The following is a 22,220-nucleotide window of genomic DNA, read 5'->3' as shown; positions in this document are numbered from 1 at the left end:
CTTCCGTCTTGTATAATTGTGAGGGGATCCAGAGGGGTTGCAATGCATTCTGTCCAAGGTGGATCTTTGCAAACTGCCAAAGGAACTTCCTAATTACTGTGAATACTGATGCATCTGAAAAATGAACATTGCATTTTTGTTGGCCATCTATAACATCCTTATCTGGGGTCCTGAAGTTTCATTGTTAATGCTGACTCACTGCTTCCCTCTCCCATTGTGAGGAGTTTTATCATTATTTCACTTGCTAAACATTTACCTCAGAGGCTGATGTACTGCAAATGAAATTGGGACGTCTGCAGTTGCTGGGTTGCTGAAAGGTCGGTGGCTGTAGCTTGCTCCTCTTTGGGAATGACTTTTTGTTCCACAGCCTCAACGTCCTTCAATGAATGTAGGGTAAGGAAGAGGAGTTTGAGGTCTGTGTAATGATGTGCCTGCCTACTCAGGGACTGGAGCTGTCTGGTGAGCAGCTACTGGGACAATAAACAGGCTCTAAATAGGAGCAATTTGAGCAGCAAGAGCCAGACTTCCCACACAGCGCTTACACTGAAGGGACAGACAGTGTGAGGCTCACACACCACACGTGGCTGAGGAAAGAGGAACCCTGGACTCCTGTGAGTGTGCAGGGAGTGAGTGTGCCCACTACAGCGTGCAGGGAAAAGCCCTTGCAACTATTGCAATTATTATTACTTTTTATTCTTATTTATTCTGAGCTCACATACACCCTCTCAGTATTCTTCTACCAGCATCATCTGTCTTTGGTTGCTGTGTTTCTGTGTGTTTGTATGTATCTGATAACAAACATTAGCCCCGGAAGGGGACTTAAAGAGTGTTCCCTTAGAATGGCTTTTATTGCTCCAAGGGAAAACCTTAATTCCATCTGCAGAATCAAACAGGAGAAAGACTCAAGGATGATTCTTTCCAATGCAAAGCCCTCTTTCATGTAAATAAAACCCTGAACACCTTACATGTGATTGCACAAGGCTTGCTCAATTCTCTTGTGTTGTAGAGATCAGTATTGCTCCCATTAAGTGGTTGGAGGACGTGTGGTTCTTTTCATGGCCTCTGACACAGAGTGTTCATTCACAAAGAATATTCTCCAGAGCTCTGTTCAAACTGTTTATCTGCTGTTCTTTGTGCCCACACTCAGTCCTGCCCCATTCCTACCTCTTCCTTGTGACCTGAGTTCCAATATGACAAGGACAGAACAGAGCAGAAGTTACTGTGCCATTAAACATCACTGTGTAGAGACTGGAGGTTCCCCTGGGATCTGGTGTTCTAGAAAGCACAGGCTTACAGGCTGGGTGGTGAATGTTACTGACACAACCTCAGACTTCCCTGCTCTCTGCACAGAGATGAGAACAGATGAAATTCTGGGCTAGATCAGGGTTAAAATGAGGCAGCACAAACAGTGCCCAGCCTGCCGCTCTTTACAATAATTCTTTTCCTTCTTGCCATCCCTTTTTTCTCTCACAGCAGGGAATTTAAGGCCCATTCCCAGGGCACCTCAGTCCTGTGCAGGCAGCTCCCTTTGCTCTTCTAGACAGGCTCCTAGCATTGGTCCCAGACATAGAAAGCAGCAGTGGCTTCCCAGCAGAAATACTGCAGTTCAGATAGGTGTGATACACTTGCTCAGAGAGCAAGTTGGCAATGGCAGAGCAATGGCCACAACCAGTCTGATTATTCAAGTGAAATACAAGCTGTGTGCTCTTCTGGATGACAACTTTACCACCTCTTTGCCTTGGGTTAAAGCACAACCTCCAGCACGTTCGTCCTGATGATAAAACAATCTGGGAGCAGCACTCACACAAGCAAAACATCACCAAATCCCAGTTATCTCCTTCATATGCTCCATTCTGCCTTCATCTTTTCTCTGCTTTTCACATAGCAATTCTCCCTCCAATTCTTTCCATGTCTCTGCCTCACGTATTAGAACCTTTGCTACACAAAAAGTGGCCACTAAAGCTGGGTACTCACATCCTGAAAGATATTTCTTGTGCTGTTCTGGCTACGACAGGAACAGTAGATAGAAAACAAGCACCATGTTACAAGCCTGCAAGCTCCAGACGTGGGCCTCGTGCCTGCAACACATCAGCCAGAAGAAATGAAGTTTCCATAGTGCTTTCTCCAAGCTGAACGGGCCCAGCTCCTTCAGCTTTCCTTCACAGCCTTGTAAGTAAAAAGAGACATAACTGATGAGTCAGGATTGCTGTGTGTAAAATGTTTACCTGTACGGGAGTGTCACATCCTCTGTGATTCAAAAAACAAACAGGTTTTGTTCATGGCACGAATCCTTGAGGCCCTGAAGAGCTCTGAGGATGGTGGCAGGAGTCTGTAACGTTTTGGAGGGCACTGACCCTCAGTGGTGTGTTGGATATGGCTGAGGAAGGGGCTCAATTTAGCCACTTTTGGTCTGCTTTCCTGCTGTTCCCTCAGCCCCCATCACCCCCACAGCCACACAAAGGCCTCATATCATGGCCACAGCTCCTCCAGGCCCTGCAATGCCAGCCCACTCTGTGTGCTCATCCTGAGCTCCAACCCCTTACAGTATTTACAAGTGGAAGCATCTATTTAAGCCATTTTTGTACCACACCTCAACTTCTGCCCTAATCGATTTCCCTAGAGGGGACCTGAGAAGTCTATTGTGTTTCTTACCCACACCGCACTGTGCAGCTCCTCTCAGGAGTTGCTGAGGTGAACTTTGGGCCATGCAGCCCCACTCTCACACAGGTTCCCTACATGCAGCTCTCTGTGAGGAAATCCTGTCACGATTACGAGCCCTAAGCAGCCACGGGCCAAACCATCACTGTTATCGCGGCCCGGTGACAGAGCCCGGCCGTCGGACATTGAGGTACGGGCCGCCAGGCGGGGGAGGGGCAGGAGCCCCTGAGCGCCCCGCCGCAATCCCACAGTGCCCCGGGGCACGGCCCGCGGCCGCAGCGCTGCGCGCTCTCCTTTCCCCCATTCAAATGAGCCACCGCGGGCGGCGCCGCGGGGCACGTCGGGATTTGTAGTCCTCCACACCCATCTCAGAGTGCGGCCCCTCCGCCGGCCGGACTCGTTTTCCCGGCGTGCATCGGGGCGGGGCTGAGCGCTGTGGGGCGGGGCGCGGAACTCGGGCGAGAAAGGCTGAGGGGGTTCGCGCCGCGCACGGGGCCGCCGCCATAGTGGGAGCTGTGGGGTGAGTGCGGGGGGCGGGGCGGCTCGGCGCGGCACGGCTCTCGGTACCCGGCCTCGTTCGGCGGCTCCGCGCTGCGGGGCGTTGCCGGTAGGCGCTGGGCCGAGCCCGGCCCTGACCTTCCCCGTCTTTGAGGCGGGGGGCGGTGGCCGGGGCCGGGGGAGCGGGGCGGTGGGGCTGGGCGAGGCCCCGCGGGCGGAGGGAGGCGCCGCCGCCGCTCGGGTGTGGGGAGGCGATTTGTGACGGGGATGCGGGGCCGCCATTCTGTATGTGGTGAGCGGCGGCCTCGCGCGGTGCCGGGCTGTGTGCGATGAGATAAGTGCACCATCCGAACCCACAGCTGTCCGGATTCGGGCTGAAGTTCCTGCCCGACGCTTTAGGGCTGTGTGTGTAGCCGAACAAAGGACAGATGGGTGCTGGCTGCGGAGCTGGGGCACGCACCGACCTACCCAGGCGGCCCTTGATCCTGCTGGGGGTGACTTCGGGCTGTAGGAGCGATGGAGAGAGAAGAGGTGCTGGCAGTGCAGAAGTTACAGTGTCATCAATGAAACGCATCTTCCCATTGGAAATTGAGGTTAGGTGTGAGGAAGAAATCCTTCCCCGTGAGGGTGGTGAGGCGCTGGCACTGCTGCTCAGAGCTGTGGGAGCCCCCATTGATGGGCTCTGGGCAGCTCTGTCCACAGCAGGAGATTAAAGCCAGCTAATCTTTAAGGTCCTTTCCATCCTAAGCCATTCTGTGATAATACAGTGATATTGTGGCCCGCTTTGGGGCTGTTCAGCTCTTTTCCACCGTAGTTTCTGCTTGTTTCATATGCCTCCCTAAAAGACTACAGCTTATTCAGTAGGTAGCTTGAAATGTACTTGCTTTACCATTCATTTTACCTTCAGTTCTGAAAGCTCCCTTGACTTACTGCAGTTCTCTCTAGTGGGGTTTCTGTTGTCCTGCTGGTTACAGTAGGATCATGTCATTAATAGTGGTGTGTGGTATGTTCTGTGTAAGGATTGCAGCCAATACCAGCAGCTCGCATTGTGGATATCAGGGGAAGTTCATCACAGAAGGAGTGGTAAGGTGCTGGATCAGGCTGCCCAGAGAGGCTTAGATGCCCCGTTCTTACAGGGTTGGATGGGGCAGCCTGGTCTTGTATTAAATGTGAAGGTTGGTGGCTCTGTATATGGCAGATGGGTTGGAGCTTCATGATCCTTGAGGCCCCTTCCAACCCAAGCCATTCTATGATACCGTGTGCTTGCAGAAAGCAAATGAAGAGAGAAAAATGCATCATTGTGGAAGTGTGAGGTAGGAAGGTGCCATGGGAAAAGTTCTGTGAGTGTGGGTGTTGTGGTTTTTTTTCCTTTTTCCAGGCATATGTTGCGAATCTGGAGCTTAACAAAGCTCGGAGCCTGTTGGTGTGGAGATGAGGTTTAACAAGCCGTGCTTATGTGCCTGCAAAGCTTGTTGATCATAAAATGTGCTGCAGAAAATCTTCCTTGTTTTAACAGTGTCAGTCAGTAATGAGGGAATGCAGTGACTAAACCTACAGCGGGGTAATGTAATGCAGCCTTTAACTCGGTCCTCTTGCATTCAGCACCTAAGTCAGTCCACAGGACTGTGTTTTTGTGCTGCCTCCTTTAGGGCTGATATTTACAAGGCTGCTTGGACAAACATGCAACTGGAATTGTTCTTGGATGGGCCAAACTGTATTGTGAACAAAGGGTTCAGGTGGCAGTCAATGGTGGAAGATCTCGCAGGGATAAAACTGAATATTACTTCTGGTCTTTCAGTCCATGAACAAACCTGATTAATTTTTGAGTAATTGCAATGTAGTATTTTTCTTCTGTGGCTTAAAAAATAGCTCTTGGTTTTCTCTTAACCTGAAACAGCTGTCGTAATAGTCACAGGGATGGACAGAAGGAAACATCTGACAGCCTGTTTCTTGGGCATGAAACGTGTTGCTCTGCATAGAAGGTGAGGAATGACTATGGAGCAGCTGTGTTGTTCTGCCCTGTGCTCCCTGCCTTTCTGAAGGTGACCATTCTGGACTTCCACCTGGGGAACACAGCAAGGATTCAGCCTCGTGCATTGATATTCTGGTTTTTAGGTTTCATTGAGGGTACCATGGAATAAACAACCGCATATAGAATCAATATGTGCATAGCGTTGCTTAACAGCAAAGCTGTTGTCTTACCCAGTTATGGATGAAATAATAATATATGCCCATCCATTTGAACATCATCATCTAGGGTGCTTCTGTGACTCGTGGGTTGTCAGATTGCAGACAGGGTGAGCATCAAACTGAGCACAGCTTTTGCAGAACTACCTCCCCCGTCCATTTATTTACTAGTGTCCCTGTACTTGCTAACGTCTGTAACCACCAAAATACGCTTTGGGTTGGCATCATTCCTGCATCAATTTGTTTTAATGAAGTTGGAGGAGAGGGGAAAAAACTGAGCAAAGTCAATTATTTTCTGTATCTTTCAGGAGGAAACTGTCTGCTCCTTGTCACGCTTTTCTCACTTTCCATTTTACAGCTGTGCACATATTCAGACTTAATTATTTCCAGGTCTGAAAGCATGTTTAGAATAATTTCTTGCCTTCTTCCCCTCACACTGAGATGCATTCAATCTCTGCCCTGAGCTTGCTTTCTCTGGAGGAGCACAAACAGGACTCAGCCCTGGCCTTCCACCACCTGCAGGATGGCTTTCCATATAGGTGAGGGGACTGGGGGAGGTGAGAGGCCTTCAAAACTTGAAGGGATTCTGCTTAGATCTGGGAAGGGGGGCTTTTTCTCTCTGTAGATTGGAGTGTTGAAACAGCTTGCCCTGTGGGGGTTTGTGTTATCTCTGTTTTCAGAGGCTCTTGGGATCAAAGTGAGTAAAGCAGCCTGGTCTGATCTGGCCTGATAGCCTGGCTGACCCTGTGTGGAGGTTGGAGCTCCTGCAATTCCCCACCTGAATTATTTAAGGATGCTATCATCATTTGCTTTGTTTCTTCTCTTGATAGCGAATGCCTTTGCTAAAGGCGGCTCATCTGCTGTCGAGTGATTCTTGGTGTAGGCACTGGGTGATCTGTTGAAGAGAAAAGTAACTAATCTTCTGATTGTGGTTCCATGCAGGAGGAACTCCTACCATGGTGTTATACTCATTCAGAGTGCATAAAAATACATGTGTGCGCAACAGGAGCTGACACAGCTGCCAGTTCTTCATTGTCTCTCTCTGTTAATCAGTAGCAAAGGGTGCAGCAATGGATGGTCCAGATTGTGTGTGGATCCCCAGGTAGCCCTGAGCCCATAGCACTGGTTTAAAAGGAGCATTGCTGCTCCTGTTAAGTGGATCTTCTGTCTTGCAGAGAGCAGCCTGCCAGCTCGGTGTGTTTTAAAGCCTCATTGATCTTAAGAGAGCTTAACTTTGGTGCAGTGCTGTACAGGGCCAGCTTTAATATTCAGGGGGTGTGGTTTATTTGTGCTCATATTTCTCATGGAAGTTGTGTAGTCATACTTGGAAACTGCAGAATAGATGGGGAGTTTTTCCCTTCTGTCAGTGTGGCAGAGTATTCTTTTAGGCTTTTCTCTTTTTTATTCCTTTGTTTTCTGCAGATAAGACTGCATTGAGCTTATTTGCTTGTGCTTGTTGTGTGATTCCTTGTAGTTTCTTCTGAAGGAAATCCAGTGTGTAATGCACATAGCTAAAGAATGCTACTTTCCTCACTGCTACATACCCAAGTACTAGTTTGTGTTGATGTCAGAAAGAACGGGGTTCTTATAGAAGTGCTGGCATGCACTTCTTGAACTCGGAAAGACTTCAGTTTGTTACCTGATAATGCAGTGAGCTTGCATGTGTCCAGGCCTGATAATACAGTAAGCACAGCTGCTGCCTGGAACAATCCTTTGAGGCCTTTCTCTGTCCTGCAGAGATGTGGTGACAGCCCATCTCCTCCCAAGGTTGCCAGTGCTCATAGGCTTCAGGGAAAGCAATTTGTTTTCATCTGTCAGTGAATGGCAAAATACAAAAGTGGCTTTTCCTTCGCTTACATCTCTGTGAGTAGCATCACAATGTACTGACAGAATCACCTCCAGGTCATTCTCATCATTTCTGATTTGTTGAAGGAAGCAATAGGAAGACATTTCAACCAGACCCCGTGTTCATCCCAACCTCTCATACCCTGGGTCAGGGCAACACAGAAGAAGGAACGAGTGTAGGTATGAATACTTAAGCTGTTGAAAGATCCTATGTTTCTGTGTTTTATGGACAGAAGCCTGAGGCCGTTGTAACCTTATTGTCATTGCAGGTTGTTCAGGGCCCATGTGAAGTCCCATCTCTTCCTGCCCCTCCATCTCATACCTTGCCTTCTTTCCTTCCCCCTTGGTGCTACTGCCATCTGGATAATGCAGCTTCACTTAGTATCAGTGCCTTCTGCTGTGTGCCAGAGCAGTTGGGTCAAGGTTTATTGTAGCAGTCATCTCTCTGGTGGACCTGTATGGCTGGTGGCACAGGACATCAAAAGATGGGGAGGAAGCCTTTAGGTTATTGGGCTGCCTTGGTTTATTTGGCAAGATTGAGCAGCAACAGAATCACCCAGCACTGATGCTGCAGTGGGTGGGGCCACGCAGGAGTTTTGTTTGGGGTGGCTTTGTTTGCATTGATGAGAGGCTGCCATGGTGAACTGGGTAGTCTGCAGGGTGTAGGTCTGAATTCCATCTGTGCTGCAGGACCTTTGCTTTGGGGTCAGAGATGTGGTAGTGCTGAGTGTACCTTTGAAGAGGGACAGTTGCTGGCAGCTGTAACCTCTATGGGCTGCGTTGGGCTTCTGCTTGAATACTGACTGCTGGCTGGTGTCTGAGCTGGGGATGAGCTCTTTAATATGTGCAGATTCCAAGCTATGTAACAAGTACTATGAGTCCAAGTGTTAGACTCCACCGAGGCACACTGATAGCTCAGCCTTGCTGCTGTGCTTCTGGAAAGAACCTGTGCTCTAAACTTCCCAGCAGGAAACATGAGACACCGTGGAGGAAAGGGTGACGCATCAGAAAAGGAAGACAAGCCTTTTGGGGAAGAGTGTATTAAATAGAACTGTGTATGAGGGGCACGGGGGAAGAAAAGAAGTCAGAATTAACCAGGAGTCATTAATTTCAGCAGATGGTTTTTTTTTAGTTCAACTCTCACTTCTCTAACAAAATCAACACTGTTGGATTTATACAGATTTATTTAGCGGTGTTTTACTTAACAGAATACAAATAGGTTTTGAAGGTAGCAAGCTTGCATGCTAATTTTAAAAGCCATGAAACCACTTTCTAAATATAAAATACCAATCTCTTAATTTCTGACTGGCTTAAAGGCTCTCTCAGTTTCATGCTCGAACAGAAGGTGGCTGGGGCTCAAGGAGCTGCAGGGCTGGTGTACAGCTGCAGCTTGGCTTTGTGTGATGGTGCAGTGAGCTCTTAAGGGGGAATACACGTTGTGGATTAAACAGATTTCGCTTTGAGCCAACTTCTTTTACATGCAGAAGAATAAGCTGGTGGCTGCCATTTATTAGTCAGATACTGTTTAATGAGATTCACACTTGAACGTTTAGGAAGGATGTCTGATACTTATCTATGTTCATAGGGTGGAGCTGAAGAGTTGATGGGCTACAGAAACTGAAGTGATTTTTCACTTGGGCTGTTTGCTGCACAGCAACCACCAGCCCTGGTGACTTATGGCCAATGTCCCAAGTGCTGGGAGGGCACTGCAAGGCCCGTCTGCCTCTGATGCTGGTAGCTAAGGAGATCTCTGCTGGTTTGGGTTGTGTTCCCCATTCATTGGGCGTGGATGTGTCTCCCACCTGTGAAACAACAACAGGACTGTGCAGCCAGGGCTCAGCAAGTCAAAACCGATCCCATGGAGTTTGCTTAGTGTGAGCCAGTGTAGAAGGGATGGCATTAGGGGGCACAGGGTGGTAAGAAGGCTTTTTTTGATTGAAAGAAAAAGAAATTATAGTCTGTGCTGCATTAAGAATTCAGCAGAGGTGGACAGGATAATGACACAAAGGCAGAATGCTTGAGCCCATAGCAGTCTTGACATTCATTCTGGATCTCGAGGTTTCTTCTGGAAGGTATGTGGGTGTCCGCAAGGTCTGTCCTGACAAATGTAGTGAAAGAGGAGAGTCCCATATTGCATTTTTGGTTGATTATTGCTTGTAGGGAAAACTGAAGGCCTTGCACAATGAGCTCATGCAGATTAGTTCCCATGGGATCATTTGCTGCATTCCTAAAACCCAATGTGCTTGTGCACATTCAGGACTGAGGCAGCTCCCCAGCAGTGTTGTGTGGGAGACCTTTGCTACATCTGAGGAGATTCATTGGTAAATCCTTCCTGTGCTACTCAGGCATAGTCTGGAATTGTTGTATTGCTGGAGAGCTGTTGCTGAATCTTCTAAGGTGTGGGATGAAGGCTGTCTGAAAGCAAGGAAGTGACTTTAGAAAGGTATTACTTCAATAGAAAATCCTCCAGCACAAGCTGAGGTTGTCTGCTTCATGGTAAGGAATTCCTGAGTTCAGTTCATTCAAAAACAAGAATGATTTTTGCCAGCTGAGACAGTCTGTGTCCGCTGATGCTGCGGCCTAGTGTTACTCTTGTTTATGCAATTTCTCTTTCTCATAATCCCTTGTTTTGTTTTACAGTCACCGGCTGCAGGTGAGGATTCAGAATGGGAGACAAGCCTATCTGGGAGCAGATTGGGTCCAGCTTCGTACAACATTACTACCAGCTTTTTGATGCAGACAGGACTCAGTTAGGAGCAATATATGTAAGTATCTAGTAAAGATACCTTGTCCTGTCACATCCCTAGGCTTCCTTATTTCAATGTGTGGGAATGCTTAGGGTGGGTGCATGGGAAATTGGTAATCACAGCCTGAACCTCTGATTAATCAGCTGAGGCAAGTGTTGGGGCATCTGTGGGAGCACAGGTGAGAGTAATTTAGCTGTACTCCTGGAAGGGATGGAGCTTGACTCTACCTCCTCTAGACCTCATTTAAGGGCTGACCACCACTAAGGCAGCATCTCTTGGAGATTGCTCCTCAGTGGAGATTGCCTCAGTGGTTCCCAGCAGACTGAAGGCTTCCATATGGGTGAGTTTTTCCTGTAAATAACCTTTTGGTTATTTATTACCATCTTTCATTGTTGTCATTGTACAGTGGGGTAGTGGGTTTTATCCTGACTTGGAATATCAGTCAGTGCAACTGCACTTGCTGAACTTGCAGCTTTTGCCTCCAGAAGATGCAGAGTGTTCTGTGTGATTACTGGTGGTGAGGAATGCTGCTGGGTGGCTGAGCTGTTCCAGCAAGGCACTCAAGTCTGACAGGTCTTCCAGCAGCATGTCCTGTTTTTCTGACCCTTGCTGGATGAGTCATATGAAGATCCACCAAGTTTTGAAGGATTTAAGTTGTAGGAACACCGTCTGATGCCCCACCCTACACCTCAGCAGTCTCTACCAATACTGATAGCATTTGCTCTTTGGATTCTTACATGTTTGCTGTCTGTTGCCTTGTTTTGACAAAGGAACTGTGAACAGAGCCCATAAAGCAGGGAAAACCAAGTAGCCAATGTTTAATCACAGCTCTAAATATGAAAGTACTTAGCAGTTCCTGTCATGCCATTACTAAAATACTTCAAATCCTCAGAAGACTGGTAATAAGTACAGACTAATTAATTCTGGAAACGTGGCCATCCATACAATGAACTCCTGCTTTTTTTCTGCCCTTAGGGCCTTTTTACCTTTCATCAGCATTCAGTGGAGGTACCTATGCAGAAGCAGACTGTGTTATGCAGCTCATTGATGTAGTGTTTGGTGGAGTTCCATGAATGTGAAGCTTTTTGCCTGTTGCTGTTGCACGTGATGTAGTGTGCTCTGTGCTTTTTCTCATACATGGGAAGAGCTTTTAGGCTGAAGCATCTCAATCGTTTTGTGCCACACAGGGCTGGCAATCTGTTAAAAAGCCTTTAGATGCACATTCCACTTTTCTGGGTGTGAATAGGAAATGCAGGTTGGTACCTTAGTTGAATGAAGAGTGTACAAGACCTTTTATCACGCTTTGTTTTTTCTCTATGTGTGCTTGACTTGTGTCCATACTCTTAGACTTTCTTATGAAAGCTAACTTAGATCCAGAGCCAGGAACTTTAATGCTAGTAGAATCATGATAGTGAAACTTAATCTACTTGATTTCCAGCTGACAGTTCTAAACTATTTTCAGTTTCTTTCCATCTCCCTTTGAGGTTGTTTCCAAATAGTTGGATTCTAAGGATACATGCCAAGAAAACAAAACCTCTTAATAAGATTTGTGAAGCATTACCTAAGTGAGGCTGATTGTTTTTGTTTTCTCTTTTCCCTCAGATTGATGCATCATGCCTTACGTGGGAAGGACAGCAGTTCCAGGGCAAAGCAGCTATTGTTGAAAAACTCTCTGTAAGTCTTCAATCCTTCCTGAATGTTTTGGGAAACAATGCTATAGACTGTAAATTAGCTGCCTCTTAAAAATGTGATTTAAGTTCTATAGTGGTTACTGAGGGTTACCCTCAATGTACCTTGGTTTTTCTGGTATGAGTAGTTACAGTTATGTTTCTGTGCTGTGAAGCCAGGGTTTCTTCTTGCGTCAAGTCAGAGGAAAGCATTTTGTAACATATACAGACTGAAACCCTCCATGTTTTAGTGTTAAACTTGGAGAAGTTTAGTCTTTTTGAGATATGGCTCTTCTATAAAAATGGGTGCAAGATATGTGGAATATGTGCTTTTATAGCTTCCATTGTGGTGTGTCAAACAATGTGACACAGTTTCAGGCTTTTTGTTTTGCACTTTGAGAAGAAAATCTTAGTTATTTGTCTGTGTTTGTCCACATTATCACACAGCTCTTCCTCCTGTGTTTTGGGATCAGTGCTTTCATCCGAGGTATCTTTAACTGACAGGCTGACACTTGCTCTTAGGTCTGAGTTTTAGGTGCCTGCATTGCTTTTGAGGAGGCCACACACCTTGGAAATAGTACAGCTTGCAACTGCTTGCTTCCAGATGAGGCATGAGGAGATAGTCACGCACTAGAATTGCTTGTTTACTCACTGTTCCTTAGGCAGCTGGGCTACCAGCCACTTGGACACCCAACCAGCTAAAATTTGTATGGCCCCAGCATCTCAGGCTGCTACCTTGGATCTGGTCCAGTGCAGATCAGTCTGTTTCCCACCAGAGTGTTATATCATCTTTGTCTTACCTTTTTTATGGTGGAAGTTGGACTTTGTGCATTCATGTGCTTGCTGCACAGTCTTGCTTGGTGAATGGAGGCATATTTCTTTCTCCTAGGGAGGTATTTTAGTTAATTCATCTGTTTAAAGGAAGGAAGAAATGCAGCCAGGTTATTTTGTGCCCTCCCCTACTGTGGCTTGTTGTGGGACTATAGCATCTTACCCTGACTCTTGCTCTGTAGCTGTCAGCACCGAGTTATGTGGGTTTGTTTGCTCTTTTAACCTAACTTGTGCACCTGCTCTCTTTGTGCTTCTGGAATATCTGAGCATTGTTGGGCACATGGCTGAAAGTTTGGCACTGGAGTTCTTTTGCACTTCTGTGACCCTGTGTTCTTTAGCACTGGGCCTTAAGCATGAAGAGGCAGGTTTTTCTCTTGACAGCAAGATATCTGCTGTATAATAGCAACAATACAGCTCCTTTTAGCCTGCTCTGTCAGATGATGCTGATACAATTGGACAAGGTCAAAAAGACATTGCTTTGTGAGCACTGCACACCTGCCTGCACCCTTGTTAAAGAGTGGGAGCTGACACACATGCCTTCTGTCTTAAGTGTTGCTGGGTGAAAGAATCATCTCAGAACACCTGTTTGGTTTGAGCAATTGACGTAAACCAGTAGTTCCAGGAGCTTTGTGGAGCAGGGAAGAAGCTGGAGTAGGTAGCTCTAATGATAGAACGCTTGCAGACCAGCTTTAGTGTTTGGTGAAATATCTTCATGTCTCTTGAAGAATCCTGCTGCAGTTGAGTTGTCTTGTATTATCCAAACCTATCCAAAATCTCTGCTAGTAAGGCCTTGGGTTTAGCTTATTGCATGTAATAGGCTTCTCAGGCTGGACATCTTATAAAGTGAGAGTAGTGCTTGCAAGTGTGGTCTCTGCACTGTGAGGTCCATCAGAGAAAGTCAAGAATAGGATGCTGTGTAGCAGGTAGCTTGCTTCTCATACTTCTGGCTTAGTCTGTAACCGGGGCTGAGTTTAAACTACCCCCAAAAAACTTTATTCTTGCAGAATTTCTCATGATTTAAAAGGAGAATTCTGCAGTTCTGATAATGAAAGGTCCAGAATCTTTCTCAGAGGACTCTAAAAGCTTTGCTTGTGGCTTTTCCATCATCAGCTGCTTTTACTGTACTCTGCATGTAAAGAAATGCTTCTGTCTGGTACAGGTGGGTACCGTATGCAACCATCCTTTTGAGTTAGTTTCCCTTGATCTTAAATATTGGTGATGCTGGCTGACCCTACTCCATCCAGTCACTGTATTCCAAGGGGAATAGCTTGTTTGGCTGCCCAGCCATTAGGACCCTTTTTCTCTGATGGGGTCAGTCAGCTGTCTTTGAACAGGTACCATTGTGCCCAACAAGACTGTTGCAGTACCTGCTTAACGTGTAGCTGTTGTGCTGAGGCCAGTTATGTAGTGGTCTAATTTTCTGAAGGATGGGTGTGTGATGTCCCAGCCTATGCTTGTGCAGACTGGGCATGGACACTGCATATTCAAGTTCAGGATGGTGACCTTGGAAAACGTTCTTCAAACTAGCGGGCTCATTTTTCCAGTTCATGGTAGTTTGGCATTATTAACCCAGCCAAGAGGAAATACTGGAGGCTTTATTCAAAGCTGTTCTTGAATAGTGTCTGTCTGCAGTTGGAGGGCTGCTCTGTACGCTTACTTTGTTACCCTTGGTCCTGATCCTTCCAGGGTTGTGTTCTCTCTTAGCCAAGGATATAGTTTCCTTGTGTGCTTCCTGAAACTTTATACTTGTGTGGCCAATATGGTTGTTCATGTTATTGCTAGTAGCACTCCTGTTTTCTCTTCTTATGTCTCTGCCTTCTAAGAAGTCTTTAAAGCTCTTTCCACTCCAGGGTAATGCAGAACTTGTCAAAGGGCGTGTTTGGGTCTGTCTTAAGCCTCACCATGACACGAAGTAACTGGCTGTTACCCAGCTGAGTAGTTTCGAGTTGCAGAAGCTCTCTATACAGTACTACTAAATACTGTCTAATACTTTGTAATGTTGGATTTGTGTTTTGTGAGTTCAACAATGCAGTGACTCTGTTTTTTCCACTTTTCATTACAGAGCCTTCCTTTCCAAAAAATACAACACAGCATCACAGCACAAGACCACCAACCTACACCTGACAGCTGTATACTCAGTATGGTAGTGGGACAGCTTAAGGTAAACTCTTTCCATTAAGCAGTAAGAAATGCTTATATCTTAGGTTTTTGCAGGATACTAAACCACCCAGTTTCTGTAAACAAAATACTCTCTCCAATGGGGAAGGAATTCTGGTGAGGTTGCATTGGGATGTTATTCTTTTGCTGTTCAAGTTTATTAAGCAAGTACTTCAGATAGCTAGCACTAGGTAAAATCCCCTGTAATTTGATGGTCATTGGCTCCTATCCAGCAAGATACTGTGGTTCTACTACATTGTGCACGTAAGTAACACGAGGACTCAAGAAGCATCAATATTTTCCTTATTCTGTGTAAGATTTTAGTGTCAGTTGCACTCAGATGCATCACTATGCTGTTCCTGGACAACAAAGCATCTCTAATAGAATATTCTGTAACATTTACATGGAGCTGTGCTAGTGTTCATCCTTTGTTACTTGACAGCTCTTCAGTAAGACCACACTTTTTTGCTCTCTTAGAGTACAAATCCATAACCCTGATGTTAACCTGGGTAGGCAGAAGCAGTGGGTATGTTCCCTCTTGAGTTCAAGCGCTTCTTGCCAAAATAATTTCTTGTAAAGAAAAGCCAGAATAGTTTTCAGGCTGTAGTATGGTTACGCTGCTGTTTAAGTTGTGGTACTGAATTGCATGAGCTTGCTCAATCTCATCATCTTTTGAAGAAGTGTCTGCAGCCTTGGTATGTTATGATGCAAGTTAATGATGCTACTTAATGAAAGTTGTTTTAAAATCTGCAAAAGTATCCTGTATTTAAGAACTTGCACTCAGTGGGCAATGTTTTATAACTATGGTGATTTCTCACTAAAATAATGATCAGAACAAGATTTGTTGGAGTTTGGTCCAGCCATGCTGTCATGTCAAGACTCCAAAGCCATGCAACCTTTGGGCCCTGTTTCTCTTAAAGCAGCCATTTAGGCTTCCTTGTCCTTTTAACTTTAAATGGCACTTCTGTTAACCTTCAGACTTCAACCGAATGTACTGTTAAGAAAACCTAGGACTGAAAGCTTAAATCTCTTTGCCTAGCAAACATTTTTTTGGGCATCCACTTCTAAGGCCAATGCAGATGGCTTTGGCTCTCCTTAAAGTTGCTCCTGTTTCCTAACTGTGAGTTGGATTCCAGCTTTCTTGTTGCTCCCTCCTGCTTGCCCATACTCAAAAGAGTTGTGCTCACAGAAAGCACTGCATTGCAGGGCAGGTGTGAGGTCAGACATGCTGATCTCATCTGTCTGGTGCCTGGGTGTGCACGAAACTCAGTGATGTAACCAAGGCACCTTTAAGGTCAATGTCTTGGGCCACTCGCAGCTGCCTCTGGTTGTGCACAGTCATGTTTTTAAGCTTACTGTATAATCACCAAGTGGATCAGAGCTGGTATTAAAATGTGTGGTTTAGTGCTCAGAAGTGCTGTTCCTCACTGAGGAAGTGTTCAGAGAGCCCAGTGTGATACTCATTACAGCTAGACAAATGAAATACTCAGCAGGTCTCTAGCATGATGCATATAGTAACCACTCTTGTCAGTACATGAAGCTGTTTGTCATGCTTAGGAAATGCTTTTTCCTGTGCATGCATGCTAGCAATCACTTTAGTACACTTTAGTGCTGTTATAGATAAGGTGATTGAACACAGCTGGGTTCGGTAAGTGACCTAGAGCTGGTGAGTAACTCAACCCATCTGGAGTTTGTATTGAACAGGATATGCTGTAGCACAAAAACAGAGCTGCACACTTATCTTTATTGAAAAGTAACCTTAATGGTGTGGCTGTTCTGCGCAGCTCTGATTGTCTGAAGGAAAAAGACCATAGCTGGATTTGAAGGGGAAAAATGTGTCTCTTACTGTTTAGTTTTCCTGTTCACACAACCAAATTCTTGAAAGCTCAGTACAGTTAATGCATGTGCTTTTGAATTCTCTATTTGCAAAGCCTGCGTTGTTTTATATAGTGGAGGATCTTGCAAGAAAGTAACTAGGCTGAAGTACCTGCGGCATGCCTTGAGTGGTCATTCTTGGCCTTAACTCTTAACTCTTTTGGCCTTTCCCTTTGGTGTGGGATTTATCTGTGGTCAGTTGGTAACTGTAACTGTCCTGTGTCAAAGTCAGGCTGTGGGTCTGTCTCTCTGCTGTTCTGGTCTGCAGCCTTGTGTGCTCATACCAATATGATCTGTAAACATGGAATATCTTTTGGAGCAATCTGATCTTAAGGGGATTGGACACAACAGCTTCTTGGAGAAGGCATTAGAGTGTAACAGAGTACATCTGAATGGGGTGGATGATGCCTCTAGTGAGGGTCAGACTCCCTGGCTGAAAAAAACACAGTGAGGGCTTTTATCAAAAAGCATATTGTCAAGTAAATATGCAAGATCCTCTCTAACTGATGTTGAGATAGGCAGTAATGTTTTCAAACCTGTGGATGGGTAATAAATGTGCCTCTGCCTACTTCAGTTCTGCTCTCATAGCTTTTTATTGCTGTTCATTATGTGTGCTTGCTTGCATTAACTATTAAGATCAAGCATCAGTTTAAGCCTTCAGGAGTGAGATTCTTTTGTTGTGATGCTAGTTCTATGTTCCTCCAGCATGTTACCCAGTATTTCCAGTGTGCTTCACCTAGTAATATATTTCTCCTGTCATGCTTAGGCAGACGATGACCAGGTTCTAGGCTTCCAACAAACGTTTTTGTTGAAAAATATTCAAGGTGCCTGGGTGTGCACCAATGAAGTCTTCAGGCTAGCCCTCCACAACGTGTAACCTCTGCCTTACCTCTGCTCCCTGCAGTCCTCACTGTCCTGGTTGAGTAAGGAGTGCCTTCTTCTGGCTCTTCTGTCAGCTGAGCTCGTGGTGGCTGAGAAGCATGGCTATGGCTTGCATATTCTCAGAGCAACGCGGCAGATCTGCAGCTCAATCTGAGTGTGAATTTTGAAGTGTTGTGGAATTCACGTGAATAACTAACTATGATGCAGTGTTACTTTTTCTTGAAAGGGAGAGGAAATTGGTAACCCAAATCACTGGATGCCTTTGCAATGCATGTTGGCTACATAAAGTGTTGCTTAAAGCCTGTTAAATGAGGCCTAACATCTGACAAAATCTGTTCTCTTTAGTCACTATCCTCTCCTTTGAGACAAAGATAGCTGCAAGTATGCACTTCAGTTAATACTTCCTATGGGGTGCTGATGGAAGGAGAGTAAAATTCTTTCCAGACAAGAAGGTAACTTTTTTCTTTGGCAGCTACACTTGGATTACAAGGTAGTACAGCATCTAATACTGTGATGTGACTCACAGTTCTGTGAGGTGAGGACTTCTTACAGATACAAACCTCAAGGCCAGCAAGGATGTAGGAAGAGCCAGAAGAGGTCAAAAAGCTGCCAAGGTCACCAGTGTTTGAGAGCTGGAGTCTGGAGAGGTGACTGAGGGCTGTGTACCTGCAGTGTGTAGATGTAAAGTAGTGTGGTACTTCTGCTAATGACTGGAAGTTCAGTATCTCCACTGACCCGAAGCAAACTCTTGGTGATGCCAAGCAACGTAACAAAGGATAGAGGCTGCAAACCACAGCTTGGGAGGTTCAGACTGGACACAAGAAAACAACAGTATGTGACTTTATTGTGGGAATTAGTAACAAGCAGAAGAGCAACTGTTTGGGGAAGAACTCTTCATCTTTTTTCACATGTCCAGTCCTGAATTACGTAGGGAAGGAAGAACTTCCCTCAAGCCAAAGTGCTACCAGCTGGGGTGTAGCTGTGCTTAACACACATGGAAGAAACCTGCTCTAAACCAGGCTGTTTTTGTAGAGGTAGGTTCATGTCAGTAATGAGTAAGCTCAAATTTGGTGAAAGCTACGTAAGCATCTACTAGTAGGTGCCTTGGTGACTTCAGAGGAGACCAGAGGGCAACAATAAGTATACAGAATGCTTACTAATAGCTGTAATTAATACTTAGTCAAGCTGGCAAGATTCTGCCTGGTGATTTAAATTTAAGTCATTAGAAGGGAGCTGAAATTAACCTGAACTCAATTCTGGCTTAGTCAAAAAAGACAACGTTAATAAGGTGCTATCAAATACAGGGTTGTATTTCAGACCTCAGTGTGCTCAGCTTTCTTAAAGACTCCAGTGTGTGCAGTATAAAATGAATATCAAGCAGTAGCAAGACCTTACTGGCATTTAAGCATTATGTCTGGTACCTGGGAAAGGCCAGAGATGTTACACTCCCAGACTTCAGCACACAGGACACCTCTTCAGGGTGGATATGGAAGCATCAATCTGGGCAGACGTAATGATGGTAGTTCCCCTGAAATAATTGGTGTGACTGCTGTCATATGTGCTAACGAACAAGATGGACAGCCAGGCTAATTCAGCACAATTGCTGTGTTTGCATTGTGTTAATTACTGTGGAGCCTCTGCCCAGTGTGAAAGAAGGCTTATATCAGCACGACACAAAGCTGCTCAGTTCACCATGCTGTTGAACTGTGACTTTATTAGCACTTGTCTTGATGATTTTTCTTTCATAACTTTGGCTTGGACTTGCTGATACTTCTGCTGCCTTATAATCTGACTGGAGGAAACCAGATTCCTCACTCACACTGTCCTTCATGATTTTTTTGCTAGTAGTTTATCTTCCCCACTTGCCCACTCAATCACATCAGTTTACTTTGTTCAGTAGCAGGCTTGGTAGCTGGATCATTTCTTACCCATTTCTGGCCTTTCCTTACTCTACCTTTTTTCTTTTCCTTTTATTTTTAATGTAAGAAATGCATGCAGGATTTGTATGTGGGTGCTCTGTGCATTTGTGTTTGCAAAATGATGGGCTTTAGTCTCTGTTCCTTTTCTAATAACTGCTGACACTTTGTGTGATGGCTGCTGAGCTCTGAGCTGCTGTTTCCAAGAAGTTACTCATAGAATCATAGTATATCCTGACTTGGAAGAGACACTCAAAGATGGATTCTGGCTCCTGGCTGTACACAGGACCACCTGAAAACCAATTTCAGTATCACTTTCCTAAGGGACAACAGCTAATCTAGCACCCTGTTTAGTTTTCCTCCATGGATATCCTTGGAAATGCATCCTATATGGATATACCTCTTGACACTGCATATCACATTTTTTTTTGCTATGAAATCCCTGCAGTTGGTTTTAGATTAGAATTTTCTTAGTGTGCTTCAGTCACACGCTCTGCTCTGAGTGCTGTGGCAGACCTCCTGTTCCGTGATGTGGTTGCTGTTCTTAGCAAGCTGCTCCTCAAAGTTGTCTTTGTTCCTCAGTCAGTTTTTCATCTACATACCTTTCACATTTTTATGGTGTTTTAGGGTGTTTATAGATAGCACCTTTCTTCAGCCTTTTCGTTTGCTTTTCTTGCTAGACAGGTAGGCCACTCAGTAAACAGCATTTAAACACCTTGTTTCACATGTTACTCTGGCTGCTGCTTTTCAATACTTGCTTTTTATACTTCCCCCTCCCCCCCCCCCCCCCCCCCCTCCTTTTTCATTCTGAAAGCTTAAAATCCTCCAAAAAGGCAACTTGAATACAATACGGTCAGCGTTAGGGGATTGTTTTGTTACCAGACCCTATGCATTGTTCAGATTAAATCCTATTGTAATCTCCACCTCGTATTGAGGCTGAATAATGTCTCTGAGACTGGTAAGCATTAGATTGGAGAAACAGCCTCCCTGCAGTACTATTCAACTCAGTACTATTGATATTCCTACTTCTTGAGCCCCTTATTCCTGTAAACATAGCACTGAATTGGCAAAGACAGAAGGTAAGGCACTGCTGGAAAGATTCTCTGTGCTTTTCAACTCCTTACAGCTACCATTTGAGAGTTGGTCCTGGCAATAGCAGCAGGAAGCACTGTGTTGCTGGCCAGCTGTACCTGCTCTGGGAAACCTTTCAGAAGCCAAGATTATTACAGAGAGACTTCAGGCAGTGTTGTTGCTGTTGGCTTCTAGAGCAAATCTCTTTTGAGATCCAATCCAAAATACAGCAGTTACAACCTATTTGAAAGCGTGTCATCTTAGGCCCAAAGAAAGTCTGTATTTGCACACAGTGAGGCAGGCACGTTTCCACTGGTGTTGTGAAGCTGTTGGAATGAGTTGTTTGTAATTATTCCACAAAACTCTTAACAAACCATCACAGGATTTCTGTCATAGGTGTGTTTGCAAATGACTTGGAACAGGACCTCTGGTTGTGTGAGTGTCTCAAGGCATTAGATACCTTACAGCATGCAGTGTTAGCGTTAGCTTTTAAATTTTTCTTACCGTGTGTTGGAATCCATTTCTCAAGACAGAGCTTTATTTTGAACATTCTTCCTTTCTTTCCACAGGCTGATGAAGATCCTATCATGGGATTCCACCAGATATTTCTATTAAAGAACATCAACGATGCCTGGGTTTGCACCAATGACATGTTCAGGCTAGCATTGCACAACTTTGGCTGAGCTGGCGACCCCGAGGCACCTGTTCTTCTTTATTTTCCCCCTCCTCTCCTCTTACTGATATTATTCACACTCACAGAACATTCCAAATATCATACACAAACCTGCAGCACTGCAGAGCGCGAGCGAGCAAGAGCTGTGAGCTGCCCTTCTGCTGAGTTTACATTGTCACTAGATGAGTTCCTTGTGCATGATGTTTGGAAGTTAGTTAGCTGCATTTGACAAGAGAAATTTGTGTTGTACCAGCATGCCTCGGAAAGAATTGAAAACGCAAAAGGTTGTTGTTTGATGTACTGACAAGATGCTCTATAACCCAAAGAATTGAAAGAACAGCAGCCTGTACAGCCCAGATACCGATTTGTTCAGATGTTTCAATGCTACATTACACAATAAAAACATGAGATTTTTCTTAACAGTTTAAATAGCTTTAATGAGTTGGATATTGAGTACGTGGTGACGATGTTAGGTTTGGGTACCCCTCATCTGCTTGGTAGGGAGACGCCTTTGTGAACATAGAAGCTTGATGGTTTCCCCAGTAAAGGCTGCTTAAAACAGCTTATTTCCTACTTCTCAGCAGCTCCTAGAAGCTTCCAGCTCAACTTTTAACACTGCTTGATGGGTTAGATCTCAGCCATTTGGTTTAACCATTGTAAAGCCCTCAGATAATTCACAAAGCTGACAATTGCAGCCTGCATTTAACCTTCACGACATTTCGTGTTAACCCTCAAAGCTGAAGAAGCTGGCAGTGTTTTCTTCACACGGGACAATACTCACTTCCAGCTCCGGTTTCTGGTCCATCTCATAGTGCCCTTCAGTTTGTGTCTGGTCCTGAAGTCCTGGCTGGATGCGCTGTTTCTGTTCTGACGTTCCTTATGCAGCCAGAGCTGGCTGATAGTATTACGGTGTGCTTGGCTGTCGTGTCCCCGTCCCCCTGCAGGTGGCGGCGTTTCGCTACTGAAGGGGTTGAATAAACAGATCTTTTCTGCATCCGACATGGCACGGGATCAGAATCGCTGCTCTTTTACCTGCAGACCCCACTATAAACCGTCTGGTCCAGCTTTAAGACGGCTTCAGTCTGAGCATCTCAAGTCGATGAAACGCATTGCTTCCCTTTTCCACGCTTCTAAGAGCAGCACGGGGTGCGATGTGCTCTGCTCCCCACTGATCTTACGGTATTTCCACGCCTTTACCCAGAGCAGCTGTGGG

The 22,220-nt window shown here is 45.4% G+C and overlaps 1 protein-coding gene and 1 long non-coding RNA gene across 8 annotated transcripts; one reads left to right on the top strand and one right to left on the bottom strand.

The window, feature by feature from the left end:
- The first annotated feature begins 3,118 nt into the window (after positions 1 to 3,118).
- Positions 3,119 to 21,436, top strand: NUTF2 (nuclear transport factor 2). 7 transcript variants are annotated; one of them, XM_085550982.1, is made up of 6 exons: positions 3,119 to 3,178; positions 9,829 to 9,953; positions 11,538 to 11,609; positions 14,496 to 14,594; positions 17,232 to 17,388; positions 20,904 to 21,436. In XM_085550982.1, exons 2-5 carry the CDS (start codon positions 9,855 to 9,857, stop codon positions 17,340 to 17,342), a joined length of 381 nt encoding a protein of 126 aa, XP_085407108.1. In that variant the 5' UTR covers positions 3,119 to 3,178; positions 9,829 to 9,854; the 3' UTR covers positions 17,343 to 17,388; positions 20,904 to 21,436. The 7 variants fall into 7 exon arrangements, with proteins under 7 accessions (XP_085407108.1, XP_085407104.1, XP_015729267.1 ...); XM_085550978.1 differs by lacking the exon at positions 17,232 to 17,388 and adding an exon at positions 7,276 to 7,368; XM_085550979.1 differs by lacking the exons at positions 3,119 to 3,178; positions 17,232 to 17,388 and adding exons at positions 5,790 to 5,882; positions 7,276 to 7,368.
- On the bottom strand, positions 9,475 to 20,976 carry LOC146760528 (uncharacterized). Its single transcript, XR_014947458.1, has 3 exons — positions 20,839 to 20,976; positions 12,403 to 12,513; positions 9,475 to 9,603 (listed from the first exon to the last, which is right to left on the bottom strand). It is a non-coding gene; the product is annotated as an uncharacterized LOC146760528 (long non-coding RNA).
- Positions 21,437 to 22,220: the final 784 nt, after the last annotated feature.

The sequence above is a fragment of the Coturnix japonica genome, chromosome 6, assembly GCF_054131305.1.
Source record: "Coturnix japonica strain WE chromosome 6, WE-NBRP24, whole genome shotgun sequence".
NCBI lineage: Eukaryota > Metazoa > Chordata > Aves > Galliformes > Phasianidae > Coturnix > Coturnix japonica.
The sequence above is the reverse complement of the archived record's forward strand: the minus strand, read 5'-3'. Positions and strand labels throughout refer to the sequence as shown.